This window comes from Neltuma alba, unplaced genomic scaffold (assembly GCF_004799145.2).
Source record: "Neltuma alba isolate B1F8T4 unplaced genomic scaffold, ASM479914v2 tig00011497_pilon, whole genome shotgun sequence".
NCBI lineage: Eukaryota > Viridiplantae > Streptophyta > Magnoliopsida > Fabales > Fabaceae > Neltuma > Neltuma alba.
Window position 1 is genome coordinate 62254 of NW_021636165.1, and position 12305 is coordinate 74558.

The window sequence follows — 12305 nt, forward strand, 5'->3', positions numbered from 1 at the left end:
TTTCAATCATCATATACCTGATTTGTGATTTCACAATTTTCAGGTTTTTTTGTGTGTGTTTTCCTTTCTTCTGGGCTTTCCCAATAGCTTTTTTTCTCAAAGAATGAGCCTGTCAAAATTATAAAACTCAAAAGTATTTTTCTTATTTATTTAATATTTTTATTTTATTCCAAACCATTATTATTTCAATAGTTAGAAATAAATTGAAGTTCATTAATCCTTCATCAGTAAAATTACAAATTTAGAAGAAAAGATAACATAAAAAAGCCATTGCCATCATAAAATTAGATATAGCGGCTTAAATATGGAAGTTCAAGTTCAAGTTTAAGAAAACTACCTCTATTTGGGTCCATAAAAATTTGACCTGTGAATACTAAATACAAAATACTGAATAAAAATATCTTATACATTATTTTTCATATCAAATCCAATTATTATATGTTTGCGCATATCTTTTCTTTCTATCTCTTTTCTTAATATATTCTTCACGCGTCTAAGTTGGTGGATAGTGGATACAAGAGCTGGGGCTAAGAGTTGTTAAAAACAACTGATATTAGAATCTTATACATATCCATATACTCCTCCGGTCCTAATTATAAGACCCAATTGACTTATTTGAGGAGATTAAGGAAGTAAGTTAAGTTGGTTATTTATAATAAATAAGTGTTGTCATTCCTAAAATATCCTTGCTAATTAAGTATATTGGCTAAAACTATCATTATTAGAAGGATTATCTTGGAAAAAAATGCATAAATATAAGAGACAAAATGGATTGGGTCTTATAATTAGGACCAAATAAAAAGTCAAATTGGGTCTTATAATAAGGACCGGAGGAGTATATATATGTATATTTACTTGATATATATAGTTATATATGGATGTTATTAGAGGAAGAAGTCCAATCCATATAGTTCATCAGAATATTTTTCCTGAGATTAGGAAGCTTCGTGCTAGGTTCAATGTTGCAAGTCTAAACAAACGTTAATATATTGTACCACCTTCATCCCAGAAAGGAATACATAAATGAGGACCTGATGCCCATGCAAGTCTCCACTTTCTTGAAGTACTCCCTCCGTTCCTTATTATAAGAGACAAATAACTGAAGTACGTTGATCAAAAAAACAGTTAAAATTAGTTAAGAACAATTAATGTGTAAAAAGTATAATTTTTTTTCAAAAATGACCTCATTAATAAGGAGAGAGAGCATGAGAGAGAACAATTAAATTATTAAAAGAAAGAGAAGTGAGAGGGGGAGAGAGTGTGAGTTGGAGATAATAAATATGGGTAAAATAGTAAATCAACACAAAAAAGTAGAGACAACTTGTAAGTGCCTCTTATATATAGGAACATGCCATAAGTATCAAATGTCTCTTATAATAAGGAACGAAGGGAGTAACATTTTGCTTTTCAAATATTAAATCATAAAACAAGAATGTTCAAATGTTAGGTGGGAACATTTCCACCTAAATTGCTAAGACAAAGAAAATCTAGAATGTAAAAAGCCAGAATTTCATAGCAAGGCTTCTTCAACATGCTCATCGGAAATAGACACAAGGTTCTCTACATAATTGAAAATTACATTCATACTATCCACAGATATAGAGACACGAAACCTCTTCAATTCATTATTAGTGGTGAGATTGTACAGATAAAAAGCTGGGTTATCCTCCCACTTACCATTCTTTTCACTTCCAATGTTTTGACACACTATTTCATTCTTCCGAGAGCACATTGGATATAACGAACATGAAGTTGGTCCAATATTATATTTCTTAGTCCAAAACCAACTCTTCCCATATTCACCACTTCCCTCTTCCAGCACCCATAAATCCATAAAAGAAGACGTATACGAATAGTAACCATGAAGCATAGCAAGTTTGTTCTCGTACACATCAAGCACATTTGCATAAGTACGAGGATCAGTGATTGAAGAAGGTATTGGCGTCAATGTGAAAACTTCTTCTGCTAAATCAAATGAAACTATCAAAGGATGATCTTCATCTTTAAACTCCAATCCCAACCAAAATATAGTCCCATTAGCAGTGACAGGTTTAGAATATTGGAGTCTTACGCTCTTTATAAGACCAAATTCTACTTCTTTCCATGACCCTGTTCTTAATGAATACATTTCCACTCCTTCAACACAGGAATTGTCTAAACTGGCACGACCATTTTTAAAATAAAACCTAGCATTATGGATTCTCACTATGTTGTAATCCCTAACTAGTGGACTAAAACCAAATCCCCATCCATAACCAAATCCCCATCCATAAACGCCACAGCTTCCATAATAATTTATTGTTCTGGGTACTGGCCTTACCTCTCTAGTCGCTGGGTTCAACAACAAAAGCGAAGGAGGAGACCCGCCATCATCATCATAACTGAGTATCACACAGATCAAGCCATTGCTAGAACCAATGATACCACAAGCATGAGTGAAGGAATCCGTCGCTTTTATTCTCTCAATTTCGACAGATTCCGTCTTATAACGAAGCAAAGATAAGGTCGAATATCTAAGGCTGCAGCCGAATGCATGGAAGATAAGAAGAGGGTCTTTTTGAGCAGAGAACTGGCAGTGCTCCTCAATGAAATATGCGGTTTTGAAGAGATTCTTCCAATATTTACAGACCAGTTGAAATTGAACAAGGGATTTCGCAGGAAGCCTTTTGAGAATGTTGACGATGACCTCGTGGGGAAGAAAGGGCTTATCGATTCCGGTTGCCATTTGGGATCGGAGTGAAGGAGACGATGCGTTATAAGTACATCGCGCGACGGGTTCAGATTTCAGAAGTACAGATCAAGCCTTCTGGGCCCACGTAACCTTGTTCTCTTTATAGATATTCTGTTACTAAATTTTAAATTAGATTTGTAATTATTATCGTCATCTCAATCTTTATTTTCAATATTATTGGTTTGACTCATTATATCCTGTTTTTCATATATGTAGTTATGTATCCATAAAACACAGAGCTGATATATGCAAAATTATTTTTTAGAATAAAATACTTAGATTACCTTTTTAATTTGTATTAATTACACAGAACTCCCTTCTATTTTAAGAACGTACATTTTAATCCAATTAGTTAATACTTCCTCCAGTTCAAAATATAAGTTAAACTTTGTTAGAGGGGTTTTTTTTTTCTATAAGATAACATTTATTTTTGTTTAAGCATTTAATGAATTTTTTCCAATTTTTTCCTACATATATTCCCTTTCTTCTTTAATTCATTTATTGCATCTTTTTTTTATACAAAAAAAGCATCTTTTACTTATTCTCTTTATTAATAAAAGCATATTTAAAATAAAAAAATATATGTCTTGCATATTTATTGTTTGAAACTGATTTTAACTAATTTCTTGATAATAAATGGATAAAGTTTAGTTTATGTTTTAGGAATATTCTAAAAATATTTTAAAAATATAATCTCTAACTGAAATTTATATTAAAATAAATTTTATTTACTAATTTTACCTCTCATTCCAATAAATTTCTAAATTATATTTTTATAATTACATGAATTTCATTCAGTTAAGATAAATATAAAAGACTTGACTAAAAATTTAACTGATTTTTTTTTAATAAATATATATACTTGACTAAATATGTTTATAAATTTTTGTAATAAAGGCGTGTTTAAAATTTTTGAATTATAAATTTAAATAATTTATAAAATCTTTTAAACTTGTAAACTTTGGTAACAGAAATTAGCGACCGAATTTTTAATTACAAAGTGAAAACAGAGCATAGCATCTTTGTTCTCATAAACACAGTAAGCCTATATATACACGTGCACCTCTCTCTCTCTCTCTCTATATATATACACACATATACATGTCTTGATATGGTTATTTAGATGTTATCAGAGGAATAAATCCTGGTCACAGAGCTCATCAGAACATAATCTCACAGGAAATATTCAAAACTGGTAAATACAGGCTAACGTCAGGAAAATAGAACCCAAAAAAAAAAAATCACAAGCTCAGATCATTTTCTGGTTTCAAGATCCAGCAAGTATTTCGACTTATATGAGATTTAAATACGCGTACCAACCAAGGTGGAAGAATTATGGAAAACTCTCTAGTAAATTGTTATTAAAAAAAACTGCGCAATTGTAAAATAATGAAATAACAACATATAGCAAGTAAAACTCAAGCATTTGATGCCATAGAAAGATAATAAAAAGTCAGAAGTAGATAGAACTGATGAATATAGATAAAACCAAAATGTACAAAAGGTTTTGTGGGTACATTTCCATCAAAATTGCCAAGACAAAGTAACTTTAGAATGTAAAAGTGAGAATTTATTCATGGCAAGGCTACTCGACACACGTGTCACACAGAGACACGAGGCTCTCTACATAAAAGAATCCTTCACTCACATCGCCCACAGGTAAAGTAATGTGGAACTTCTTCACTTCATTATTAGTAGTGAAACTGAGCAAACTACGTCCCCCACAACCAAATTTAAGGCAGAATATTTCATTCCTCCGAAAGCATATTGGATATAAGGAACGTAAGGTTGGTCCAATTCTCTATTTCTTAGTCCAACCCGAACTCTTCCCATGTGCATCATCACAACCCTCTTCCAATAACACCCATATATCGATAAAAGAAGCTTCTTGCGCAAAGGAAGGATGAAGCATAACAACTTTGTCCTCGTTCACATAAGGACAATTCTACTGAGAGGAGTATCTGAGGTCGAAGAAGGTAATGATATCAATGTAAATACTTCCATTGCTATGTCAAATAAAACTATCACACGACGTTGATTTTCACCGTCGTCGTTGTCGTCACTATCATCAGATCCCAACCAAAATATATAGCTCCATTAGCAGTGACAGATTTACTAGATTACTAGATTCAAATATTACACTCCATATAGCCCCAAGTTCTACTTTTACACTACCACTCCGTCCACGAAGAGACTATATTTAACATCATAAACATGAATTCCCACTATCTTATAATCCTTAACCACAGGACTAAACCTAAATCCCTGTATAAAATGGTCATAGGTGACATCATCGTTTATTCTGGCCACTTGCCTTACCTTTCTAGTCGCTGGGTTCAACATCAAAAGCGAAGGAGGAGAATAATCATCGTTATGATCGAGTTTCAGAAGTAGCAAGCCGTTGCAGGAACCAATGATCTCATGAAAACGACTTGGTAAGCCGTCCGTCGTTGGTATTCTCTCAACTTCCACAGATTCCATTTTATAATAATGAAGCAAACATAAGGACGAATAATATCTAGGGTCGGATCCGAATGAATGGAAGATGAGAAGAGGATTTTTGTAGGCAAAGTTGTGGTAGTGCTCCTCAATGAAATATGGGGTTTTGCAGAGATTCTTTCAATCTTTACACACAGAAATCGAACAAGGAATTTAACTGGGAGCCTTTTGAAAATATTAATGATGATCTCCAGGGGCAGAACCGGATTATCACATCGAGCGGCCATCTGCTTGCGGGAGGGAATTACGAATTAGGGATCGGAGTGTAGGAGACCAACGAGCTGCTATTATTCGATTCAGATTCGTATCATTATCATTGTTTCAGTCTTTATTTTAAAGACTATAGGAGAGATTTATTTTCGCGAGTTAGATTTATTTTATTGTATTTCTCGTTTGCCCCAAAAAAAATCTTATTTTCCCATCAAGGGTACTTGCATCGAATTCTTTATATCCCTTATGTCAAGTTCTCCAGTTATATTATTATATCAAGTTCTCCGATGGCACATACCCATGTATCTTATTTTTAAAATAATAACATTTAATAATGAATATAATTGACTTGTGGTTTTTTTCCTTCTCCGATCTAGATAGTTTTCTTTATCTATAAAATATCGAACTGTTATCTGCAAAATTATTTCATATATTGCTAAATCTGAAAAAAAATGTTTTTAGGGAAGGAAGTTGTATTATATGCATTGGAAATTTAGCTTTTTAAATGAAATCTTCTTACACCTCTCATTGGCCATATTATGCCTTGCCATTAACTTTGAGAGGAAGAAATTAGTGTTTTATAAAGGGGGAAAAAAAACTGTAACTTTCGTCAAATACATATATAGCAGATAAAACTTAGATATGATACTTAAATATGATAGTGATAGGTATGAAGATGAAAAGATATAAAATATTTTACAAATAAAGAAACGCAAGTCTCACATTGGCCACATTGGTCAAGTCAATAGAAATAATGAAATTATTTTTTTCAGTTAAACAGGCCGAAAGCTTGTGCACTGACTTTGAGTCTGCTAACTCAAGGGCCGAGCCTAGCAAAATGATGCATTTAGAGACACAGGTCTAAGCCGGCTTGCCTGTTTTTCTAGTGCTAGACCAGAGTTAGTATGTACTAAAAACATTATTTCTTAAAAAAAATATTATTAAGTATTCGGATTAAAGTATTAAAAAGATTATTTTGCAGTCATACTTAGCAAAATTTTAGTGATAATGGAAAATTATTTTTCAATCATGAATAATTTATATAAACGATAACTATTAAAAATCTTTAGAAAGTTCTAAAGAAAAGGAAGCACCTAGGTATTATAGTATTTAGTGGATTTTTTTCAATTAACATTACCGACCTTCAAGTTTCTCCATAGCTGCTTCAAAGGCAAATCCGAAGTTTGCTAACTGTCGTAGGCCTGACTTCGGCATTTTCGCAATCCTTATCTCGGTTCTGATTGTTTATGCAACACTAACCTTAGCACTTGTACTTTGCCTCTTACCGTTTAGACAAGTTGACTTGGAAGTCATCACTGCTTCTGGTAGCATTTGGAATCGACTATATACTAGTAATGATCTTGTGTTCTTTCTTGTCTCTTACTTTTAGTATGAATTAATTAATCTTTTTTTTTTTACCAGCAAATGAATTAATTAATCTTTTCTTACCATCTAAGGGCTCTTTTATTATTTCCTGTCACTATCAAATAAAACCAAGGAGTCTTATGTAAGGACTTGATGAATACTTGAATTATTTAACATGTTGAGCATCATACTGTAACTATTTCTGGAAAATTGCCTTGACTTGCAGTTTTCTTGAGAATTTTATGAAAAATTTGCGTATGACTTCAAAGTTTCTTGAAGTGGCTTGATGTCACTTCTATTGTGACCTTCCAATTAACTGTTAACACTTGACTGAGAGATACTTCGCTTACAAACTGTTAATACGTTGCTAGTAAGCAAAGAAATTTAATATTCACATTGCCTTCTTTGCATTTTTGCATATATTGGTTTTCCAGCTCTTAGACCGTTGGCTGGTTCGTCCAAAAGCAGACCTTTTCCAGAGCTGAGTTGAAAAACACTTGTAAATATACACGGTAGTGAGGGTCAATACCAAAGCTTAATGATGTTTTTTTTATTTATTGTTTTACTAATGCAACTAATGCATTTAAACTTGTTTTTGCTCCCTTTATTTTGAAGCTGAACAAACTAGCCATCTGTCATCTTGTTATTTCATTAGTCATGCCAAAATAGAGTTACTTAGCCAGTTTCTTGCAAACATATACAACAATCCTTGGAAGTAGGTACAAATACATATATTATTAATACTACCTCCGATCTTAATTATAAGACCTTGTTTGTAGATGCTTGGAATAATGGCTGGGTCTTGCCAGATAAGATGCTTCAAAGTTCAAATGGTACTATTCTTTGGAAACAAAAGCTGAACCTTTTTGTTATTACTGGACCGTATGGTTGATGAGACAAAAGAGTAAACCCATATGCACCAACTTAAAGGAGGGATTGTTCCACAGGATATGCCATTGTGTATGAAGAAATAAATAACGATAGTTTGATTGTATATGAATCACAGGGCAACTTCTCCTTTGCCAGTTAGCCACTGTTTCTATGATTTTCACTTATGGTTTGTTCCCTGCGAAAGGAGATTCCCAGTGATTTTCCTGCAACTTCTGTGTCCAAAATCGGTGTGTGCTTATCTTATTTAGGCCATTCAGATGTTATGCATGGTTCGTTTTCCTTTTTCTCATGTACTTGCAGCTGAATTTCTCTAGGAGTATTTTGTAGCTTTGGATATCTTCTTTTGAGTTCCATTTTCTTCATAATCTCAAAACAGAATAAATTTTTAGAAGAGATCAGATCTTAGTCATCTTGAACATTTCTAGATAGACATCTCCAATTAAGAACACCCCTTCTAGGATTTGAAAACGAGGATGTGTCAGTGCACAATTAATGTAAACCATAAAAATTACTTGATCTCAACAATTCCAAACTACAATGAAAACACCATGAAGAGCAGCTGAAATATGCACAAGAGCTATAACAGCCTTCGTCATTAGGTTTTAAGGAGATGTGATATGATGGTCCGACATAACCTCACAAGAGATTGTCAAAAATGGTAAATACAGGCAAAATACTTCAGAAAAATAGAACAACAAAAATAAAAGCTTAGACCAGTATCTGGTCTCAAAGAGACGAGATCAAGTATTTTGGCTTCGACATATATATACGTGCACCGACCAAGGTGGGATAATGGAAGCTGTGTTTCTAGCATTCAGAGCTGCACTTAATATCACCACACAACAAATCTGCATCACGATGCAGCATGCTGTACCTCTCTCTCCCTCTCTCTCTCTCTCTCTATCTCTCTACACACACTCACACGTATCTTAATATACTCATTTAGATGTTATCAGAGGAACAAGTCCTGCTCATATAGCTCATCGGAACATTTTTCCCGAGATTAGGAAGCTTCACGCTAAGTTTAACGTTGCAAGTATGAACAAATGTTAATAATTGTACCATCTTCATCATGAAAAAGAATAAATAAATGACGACATGATGCACATGCAAGTCTCCACTCCATCAAAGTAGCATTTTGCCTTTGAAATATGCTCTCTTGTAATTTTTTTTCCTAAAAAAGTGTGCAATGTTTACCGGAAAAAAAAAAAGACACAAAAACATAGCAAGTAAAACTCAACATCTGATGACATAGAAATATAAAAAATCAGAAGCAGATAGAACTTTCTCTATTCTAGATAACAGATACAACCAAAATGTATTAGCAAGACCAAGTAAATCTAGAATACAAAAGTGAGAATTTCATGACAAGGCTATCCAACATATGTGTCGTGCATAGGCACGAGGCTCTCTACATAAAAGAATCCTCCACTCACAACACCAACAGGCAAAGAAATTTGGAACTTCTTCAATTTGTTATCAGTACGTAGTGAGATTGAGCGAACTCACACATTCAAGGTTTTGGCAGAATATTTCATTCCTCCAAAAGCATATTGGATATAAGGAACGTAAAGTTGGTCTGAAACTATATTTCTTAATTCTTAGTCCAACCCCAACTCTTCCCATATGCAGCCCTTCCCACTTCCAACACCCATAAATCAATAAATGCAGATTCATGGGCAGGGTATTGATGAAGCATAGCAACTTTGTTCTCATACACATCAAGCACAATTAGATCAGTGATAAAAACAAATCATGGAAGATTTAGTATCATAACTTTTCTACTCCCTCCAGTCCTATATATGAGCTTCAAATAACTAAATCGCATTTAACAACCAAGGAGTTAAAATTAGTCAAAACAATAAATAGATTAAAGAAAATATTTTTTTTCCAAATATGCCCTTATTTATTATGAGAGTAATTGAGAGAGACAATACTCCCTTCGTTTCTTATTATGAGAGACATTTGATGCTTATGGCATATTCCTATATATAAGAGACACCTAGAAGTTGTCTCTATTTTTTTGTGTTGATGTCCTATTTTACCCATATTTATTGTCTTCAACTCACACTCTCTCTCATTCCCACTTCTCTTTTTTTGAATAATTTACCATTGTTCTCTCTCATGCTCTCTCTCCTTATTAATGAGGGCTTTTTTGGAAAAAAAATTATACCTTTTACACATTGATTGTTCTTAACTAATTTTAATTGTTTTTTTTTTTATCAACGTAATTCGGTTATTCGTCTCTTATAATAAGGAACGGAGGGAGTAAAAGAATAAAAGATGAGAGAGAATATATAGGCTAGTATATGCCACAGAGAGAGTTCATATAACAGAGAGAGAATGAATTATTAAAATAATTGGAGGGAAATCAAGCTAGCCACCTTTCTAATTAATGCTATTCATAGTCATTGGAAAAGATAAAACACTAAATAAAATCAACTAAGGGTAAAATTGGAAAAAAGTATTAGATGTTCAGACAAAGTTCAAAATGAAGCTTATAAATTGGACCAAACCCCTTTTCAAATGTGAAGCTTATATATAGGACCGGAGGGAGTATTATAGAAACAACCGAAATGTTCAATGCTATCTTTTGTACGGATTCATTTCCACCAAAAGTTCTCAAAGTAAATCAGCCACATAACAATCAGAGTTTCAGTGCAAGCTTAATCAATAATGGAAAAATAAAACAATAATGGCATCTAAAAATGTTAGGGAGCTTCTCCAATTCATTAGTGGTGAGTTGGAACAGAGTACAAAGGTATATATGCCATACTTCACTCTCACTTTCTCCAATTCATTAGTGGTGAGTTGGAACAGAGTACAAAGGTATATATGCCATACTTCACTCTCACTCTCCTTTCACCAATGAGTTCAATACTTTCAGTAAGGCTGCAAGAAACCTCATTCTACCAATTAATATTTGGAAAACAAATGACTTAAGTCAGTCTTGTTAACCTTTCCTTCCAGTATGTCTAAGTGGACAACAAAACCCAAAGAATTTATATAGCAGCAATTAGACACGCACACGCGCACGCTCACACGCACACTATAGATGTATTAGAACTAAACACACACACATTAGAACTAAACATCTGAAGATGTGGAAAGTCGAAAAGTTGGAAGCAGCTAGAACTCAATTTCTCCATTCTAGATAACAAATCTAAGGGGCATATGGTTCACTCTCTTCTGCTGTATATAATAGCAACTAAACTATATATTCATCCATGAGAAACACAAAGCAATAACTCATACAGTTCGCTCTGGGTAATAATTTTATTGCTTCATTAGATTAAAAAAATGAGAAAGAAAGAAGCTTTAATCCATCACGTCCACCTTTCCTTCCCTCTAAGTATATTGAGTAGCCAACAAAACCCAACTAATTCATACAGCAGCAACTAAACCATATGTCGTCCATGAAGATTGAACATATCATGATATATGAAAGGGTAAAATAAAGTTTGAAACAACTAGTACTGAATTTCTCCATTTCAGATCACAGATCAAAAGGGGCTTCAAGGATTATAGATGCAACCAAAGTGTAAAAAGGTTTTGTGCGTTAATTCCCACCAAAATTATTGTGACAAAAGAAATCTGGAATGTAGAAATGATCATATGTAAGAGCCCACCAAAAATACTGTGACAAAAGAAACCTGGAATGTAGAAATGATCATATGTGAGAGCAACGCTAGGGGACCTGCGTGTTCCAAACAGACACAAGGCTCTCATCATAATTGAAAATATCACACCAGTCACAGTCAATTGAACAGTTGAACGTCCTCCGTTCATTAGTAATGAGATTGAACATATGAAGAACGCATTTTGGGTTACCCTCCACCTCAGTCTCTTTAATGTGATAGCAGACTATTTCATTCCTCCAAACACATACGGGACGTATAACACCTGACATTGGTCCAACCCTATCTTTCTGAATACAACTCAAACCATTCCCAGATGCACTAGCAACGTCCTCCACCTCGCAAACACCGATGAAATGAGATCCAGGGCCCTCTTTAATCACATAGTGACCCTCAAGTTTGTTCCCGTACACACCAAATGAAACATCATGTTCAGTTGGTCTTGGTGTTGGTGTTAATGTAAACACTTCCCTTGCTATGTCGAACGAAATTATTATGGATGAGAAAGACCGGAATCCAGACCAAAAAATAGTTCCATCAGCATTCAAAGCACCACGTAAAACTTCTGTATGCCGTAAAGCCTCAGACTCCAGTTCCTTCCATGACCCTGTGCTTAATGAAAACACTTCCACCCGATCATGCTTGATGAATTGAAAGTATTGATTTTCCCTCTTTCTACGCAACTCTTGATTGTAGAATCTCACTATCTTGTAATCATTAACGATGCTACTGAATCCAAATCCTAGACAGCAAACGTACCTATGATCATTCAGTGTGCTAGGTACTTCTATAACTTCTCTAATCACCGGGTTCCACAGCCAAAGCGAACTAGAAGACCTGCCTCGATTATGAATGACTTCGACACAAAGTAAGCCATTGCAGGAACCAATGATTCTCCAACTGCGTCTGAAGGGAATGCTCAGAACTTCAACGGTATCCATGTTATAATTAAGCAAACATAAGGACGAGGA

At 34.0% G+C, this 12305-nt stretch overlaps 2 protein-coding genes across 3 annotated transcripts; both read right to left on the reverse strand.

The window, feature by feature from the left end:
* Nucleotides 1-1510: 1510 nt before the first annotated feature.
* On the reverse strand, nucleotides 1511-2725 carry LOC114714255 (F-box/LRR-repeat/kelch-repeat protein At2g27520-like). The gene has a single exon (XM_028898986.1). It carries the CDS (start codon nucleotides 2723-2725, stop codon nucleotides 1511-1513), a length of 1215 nt encoding a protein of 404 aa, XP_028754819.1.
* Nucleotides 2726-7652: 4927 nt separating this feature from the next.
* On the reverse strand, nucleotides 7653-12295 carry LOC114714294 (F-box/kelch-repeat protein At3g06240-like). 2 transcript variants are annotated; one of them, XM_028899022.1, is made up of 2 exons: nucleotides 11394-12295; nucleotides 7653-8062 (listed from the first exon to the last, which is right to left on the reverse strand). In XM_028899022.1, the coding sequence occupies exons 1-2, from the start codon at nucleotides 12273-12275 to the stop codon at nucleotides 7937-7939; spliced, it is 1008 nt and encodes a 335-aa protein (XP_028754855.1). In that variant the 5' UTR covers nucleotides 12276-12295; the 3' UTR covers nucleotides 7653-7936. The 2 variants fall into 2 exon arrangements, with proteins under 2 accessions (XP_028754855.1, XP_028754856.1); XM_028899023.1 differs by lacking the exon at nucleotides 7653-8062 and adding an exon at nucleotides 11030-11290 and having other exon boundaries at nucleotides 11350-12295.
* Nucleotides 12296-12305: the final 10 nt, after the last annotated feature.

Coding starts and splice junctions, on each gene's coding strand:
- LOC114714255 (XM_028898986.1), bottom strand. CDS start 2,725: ATGGCAACCGGAATCGATAAGCCCTTTCTTCCCCACGAGGTCATCGTC.
- LOC114714294 (XM_028899022.1), bottom strand. CDS start 12,275: ATGGATACCGTTGAAGTTCTGAGCATTCCCTTCAGACGCAGTTGGAGA. Junction 8,063..11,393: donor TGTCTGTTTGGAACACGCAG/GTCCCCTAGCGT, acceptor TTCTGTTTTGAG/ATTATGAAGAAAATGGAACT.